Here is a 5,685-nt window from a genome sequence, read left to right on the forward strand (position 1 = left end):
AAAGGTTATTTATTTGCCAAATAAAATATAAAATTAAATATAAGGTTTTGTTTGCTGCTTGGAGAACTCGGGGTCATTTTACTGCTATTCTGTTTCCCATTTCAGTTACATCTTCAGGGTAAAACCTCATCTTCCCATCTACTTACACTGATTGAACAACAATGCTGAAACAAACAGAAATTTACAAGTTCACAAGCATATGAAAGATTCATCTATCACTAGCAACAAACAACTAAAGGTGAAATATGACAGTCTTCTTTCCTCTTGAGGAAAAATAAGTAAACAAACAAAAACACCAAACCCAAACAACAAAAACAGAACTCCATAAAAACACATCTAAAACGTTGGAGTAAATGAAACAATAACTTCTTTTTTAGCATCCAGAGTGCTATGATACCTCTCAGATTGAGTTCGATGGCATAAACTTTAAGACATGTTAATACATGAAAAAGCATGCATTACGAGCCAGTGATCTCTGCAAAGTTCTTTCTACAGTCCTGTGACAACAGTTAGCGAAAATGTAGGGCTCTACTGAGGCAGACCAGCCAACTTATTCAGCTGAAACACCTGCGATCTGGCACACCAGATAGCAAGCACCACTTCCCAGAAGTACACAAGCATCCCTAAAATAAAGCTAGGAGATAGAGAATACCCTCCCCAAAAACTGTCACAGAAGAGAACATAAGCTACAGCTTGGACTTTGCCACTGACTGACCTGGTTACTTCCCTCCCGGGAAGTTACCAGTTTCCCAAGGTCTGCTGCCAAACCAGTAGCAGCTGTTCTCCACGTTCCCGCCACCACCACACCACACCACGTGGCACAGCTTCCTTCGAAACCTGCAGGGAAAACCAACTCCTGCTGACTTCTAACACTGATAAACATTGCTCAGTTTGGTAACCAAGCTGCTAACAGGCAAAGTCACAACTCTGGGCTTTTTTCAAGATATAGATATATATTTTAAGAAACAAACCATGATTTAGACTCTTACTAATAATTAGTTTCTAAGAAGCATGCAACTGTAAATACAAACAATACTATAAGCTTTAATAATGGACATGTGGATGTTTATTTGCCTGGGTTTTGGTGGGTTTTTTTTCATTTAGCACCCATCTTGCAATGCATATTGTGTGAAAGAGGTATGAGAGCAGTAGAAGGAATGGGAGAGAAAGACAGAAGCAGGGCCATGTAAAATTCTTACATGATTCTCTCTAAGGCAAAATTGATCACAACCTGAAGAACCAAAGTCCCTCCATATCTATCATTACATTGACAAAATACCAAGAAATCTCTTCCCCTCTAGATTAAAACTTCCTTTAAAATGTAATAAACATTGCAGATAACACCTACTGGACCCAGTCTGCAAATGGTCCATCTATTTCAACTTCTGCCACAACATCCATGGCTTTACAGGGTCTTCCTCTCTGGCAAACTCTGGCAGGAGAACAGTCTGCTATAGGTTGGCACAAGATGTTCCCTTCCCCTTTTCCTCTCCGTACTGTCCTCCAGAAGAGTGCAATTTTGGAGGCAGCTATGTCACTGCTGCAGGTATTGATAAGCAGCTTCTGAAGATCCATCCACAAAGAGGACGAAGGAGAAGAACGATGAGGGCACTCTGGTTTGCATCCTTTCGAGACAGCTGCTTGATCCATTGTCAGCACTACAACCCAACCTCCTAGAAGCCAGCTCAAAACGGCCACTAGCAAGTGGCAGTATTCTTCATTCTGCAGCTGAAATCACAGTGCTTAACACACTCCCTCCAGATACACACATTCCTTTGGCATGCAAGCTGCATGTTGGGAGCATGTGCTCAGTTTGGCAGAGCAACTTACAGCTGGCACAAGTTCTGCTTTCTAAAAGAGAGATTCCAAAAGAAATGCTATAAAACCCAAGGAGCAGAGAATAGGAAGAGAAAAGGAACATCTGTACATAAAAGATAGACAATACAAGGACAGGAAATTGTGAGAATGACTTGTAATCTAGCTCTGTATCTTGTAACTATACTGCAACTACAACGCAAATCAACTGAGTGAAGAGACAAGCAGCAGCAAAGGATATGTAAACCCCTGACACTTAACCGATGCCAAAACCTTGGGCTGTAATTGCCTTAGAGCTCACATACCTTCACACGGAGGTGCAGGGTAGGATGAGACAGGAACATAAGCCTATTGATGTACATACCTAGAAATACTCTGTCTTCTGAATACAGATCTTTTAATGAAAGATCTACTGTAGAACTGGAAGAGATCTGAAGAGATTGCCTGCACAGTCCTCTACTCCAAAGCAAAACTTTGCCTTGCTTGTCCCCCACAGTATCAACTGGAAGAATTTCACAACTCCCCTGGATTAACTTGCAGCTGGAGATGAAGGACAACTGTCACCTTCCTACACATGTGAATATTGCTACTCAAGAATTTGCCAGAATAAGTAAACCCTGCTCTATTATCCCTTGCTAGAAGGTCAAGATTTTTAAGCTCCTTGCTAAATTCCCATCAGTCACATTATTTTCCTTAAATACTGCAGCTCAGAAGAAATATGTCAACCACCCTGAAGGGAGGAATAATGAAGGCCCAAGTTTCACATGCAATTACTACAATTAACTGTTAATGTTATTCTGCTTACGACCCAATTACAGACTTCAGTGTTCAGTTTGACAAGTGACAAGGAAGCTTAATCAGTTACTATGCATTTTGTATTATGCAATGGGTTTACTCTTTTTAAATATGTCTTATTCTTACTATGAATATGAAGCTTAATGCTTTTCCTAGAGTGCTCACGACCCTTCCCTGACTGGCATCAGTGTATTCCTTATGATCCTAGCTCAATGAAAAACAGCAGGCACCAACACTCCTGAAAGAAAGAAAGAAATAATGTCACACCCTTTCTGTTCCCAGTTTCTGCCTGCACTCACACCTGCCTCCTCCTTGTGCTAGCATACACATAGCACACAGATCAGGAACTGATCCAAACGAAAGACAGGCAGTTTAAGTGCTGCCAAACTACAGCCTTAAGCCATGAATAGAGATATTGAGCAGTACTAGATCCAGAACAATTCCCCTGATGTACTTCATCCAACAATTTGGGACAACTGCTTTTCTGAGAAACTTGCACTGATTTTTGCCAATCACCTTATCCCGTTGATGCTTGCAAACTGGTTTCTAAATAAACATACCTGATATGTTTCCTGCTACCAACACAGCTGATAAGGAGTCTGGAAGTTTCCCAGGTTTTTCCCCTCCCCATTTTTTAGGGGAAAGTATTGGTTTTCCCTTCCTTCAGCTATCTTACCCATCCTTCAATTCTCAGAAATCACTGAGGGCTCAGAAATTGTCTCAACAGTTTCCTGGACTATCAAGGGAGAATTTCTCTAGACTTTGCTAGCCTGAGTACATAAAGCTTTTAAATTACCTGTTAATTATTAGATGCACACCAAAAAATGAGGACAGCTGGGTGTTTTATTGCCAAAGTAAAAACTTCAGTGTTACGGAAAGTGACTCGTGTTCCACTTGTGTGCATCACGGCATAAAAAAGGCCTCCTTGTAGGTTAACCCATATAAACATCAGCATCATTCCATTGGTAATAATTGGTCTCCCAAACGAAAGAACAGCCTCACACACAAAGAGAAGATAAAAGAAAAGACGAAGGGAAATATTTCGTTCCTATTAGCAGTGATGCGCCTTTGTTTCATGTACGCTCTGTTAATTACATGTTATGCTCTGCAGCCATTCCAAGCTTATGGCAACAAACCACGCCATACGGGGTAAAATCTGAAACTCACCTAGCAGCGCCAACACTGTTACAGAATGGGTACGTTCCTCTACGCCATTCCTACAGTAGCAGCGTGCCATTACGCTCCGTATGTAACGACAAAACCTAGCACACACCCAGCCTAAAACCAGGACCCAACGGTACCCCATACGTGCCGGTGTTCACAGGCAGTGAGCCAACCCTCAGCTGCTGCCGTATCTGGCCTGCGGGTGCTGGGCCTCGCGCACCTGCACCGTTCCGTACCTTCCGCACCCCCTCGGGCGGCGGGTGAGCGGGGCCGCGCCGCTCCATGGCCTCGCGCCGCTCCATGGCCTCCCGGCGCCCGGCGGCGGGGTCCGGGCAGCTGCCGGCGGCCGCAGGGCCGGAGGCCGCCGGGGCCGCGCGCCGCCGCGGGGCCAGGCGCGGGGCCGCGAGCGCACGCATGCCAGCCGCCCGCGCCGCGGGGCCTCCGCGCGCCCGCCCCGCCTGCCGGGGGCCAGGCCGCGGCCGCCCGCCCCGGCGGGGAGCGCCGCGCAGGCCGCACTGGAGGAAGGGAAAGGGGCGGGAGGACGACGGTCGATCCGCCCCGGAGCCCCCGGGCCGCAGCAACCTCCGCAGGACACGCCGGAGCCCGGGGCGGCCGGAGGGAAGCGGGACTGGGGGAAGCGGCCGGGGCGGCCATTTTCTTACCGCGGCTTCCTCCGTAACCAGGGCAACGGCCCTGCGCGTGCGCGTCACGTGGCGCGGGGCGCGCGGCCGGCGGGGGCGCCCCCAGCACCGGCCCGACGGAAAATGGGTCCGCGGGAAGGCGGGGGCCTGCGCGGCCGGGCCGGGGCGGGCTCTGCGCGGAGGGCGAGGGCCGGCCCCAGCGCCCGTCCTTCGTCCCAGCCGGGCTGTCGCCCCCCGGCCGCCCCAAGGCCCTCCCTCGCGGTGGGTCGGTGGCATCTCAAAACCCGGGGGATGTGCTCAGCCTCCGCATGAGCCGGCTTGGCGCCGCCAGCTCCCAGTGAAATCCACTCGAGTCCACAGCGAAGCAATAACAATAAATAAATTGGGAAAAGGCGTGCGAATTGGGAGTTTTCAGGACAACAGAATTAATTTCACATTCTGCCCTTCTCCCCTTGTCACCACCGTTTTTGTGTTATTTTACGTTTGGCCCCTTCAGCACAGGCTGAAGAAACCGAGTTGCTGCTGAGACTCACATCCCATCAGCTGTGCCACTACGGCCATCTGCTTCATCCCCACGGTCCCCAGCAAGGCAGCGGCACAGCCCACATCCCGCTCCACCCCAGCCTGCCGCAGGCCTGTGATGCTGCGGCAGCTGAAGGGCCACGGGCACAGCAGGGCTGCTCACCTCCCACAGCCCATTCCCAGCCTGCCCAAAGCAATTCCTGCATGCCCACCACATTTCCTAGATGCCCACAGCATTTCCTATATAGCCAGGGCAATTCCTGTATGCCCAAAGCAATTCCTATACGCATTCCCTGCAAGCCGCATACAAAAAGATCCTCTCCCCCCCCCCAAAAAAAAAAAAAAAAAAAAAGTAGGGACATCCACTAAAAACTGGAAAGAGGCCAGCGTGAAAAACGAGGTGACCTTCCACCGGCCTTGTCAACCTGATTTAATTTACGCATGACTCGCTCTTAGCTGCCGCTCTTAGCTGCAAAGGTTCAGTCTCTGGGGCAGCTCCGTGCAGGGCAAAGCATCAGTCGTGTTTTCCAGCAGCGTCGCGCAGCTGGATAGGGAATAGGGGGTTTTTTGGTGGAGTAAACTGCGTGCGGGCAAGGGGAGGGCGTGCTATTGAAGAAGTCAGTGAGATTTATCGGGGGAAAAAAAAAAGAGGAAAATTGCATAAGCAGGAGCTGTTGGAACAGCAGCGGATGCGGCACCGCCCGCGCCCCCGGCTCCGCGCGGCGGTCCCCGGGGTGCCGCTCCCCCC

The 5,685-nt window shown here is 49.2% G+C and overlaps 1 protein-coding gene across 3 annotated transcripts in view; it reads right to left on the reverse strand.

Annotated features, from left to right (window-relative positions):
- Positions 1–4,135, reverse strand: part of LEKR1 (leucine, glutamate and lysine rich 1) — a 58,792-nt gene extending 54,657 nt beyond the window's left edge. For 2 of the 3 annotated variants that reach the window (XM_037407443.1, XM_037407442.1), the window contains exon 1: positions 4,011–4,135. In XM_037407443.1, coding sequence (XP_037263340.1) covers positions 4,011–4,076 — 66 coding nt within the window. In that variant the 5' untranslated portion in view covers positions 4,077–4,135. The other variant, XM_037407447.1, reaches the window with a different exon arrangement.
- Between the last annotated feature and the right edge of the window lie 1,550 nt (positions 4,136–5,685).

Source organism: Falco rusticolus, chromosome 13 (genome assembly GCF_015220075.1).
Source record: "Falco rusticolus isolate bFalRus1 chromosome 13, bFalRus1.pri, whole genome shotgun sequence".
NCBI classification, from domain to species: domain Eukaryota; kingdom Metazoa; phylum Chordata; class Aves; order Falconiformes; family Falconidae; genus Falco; species Falco rusticolus.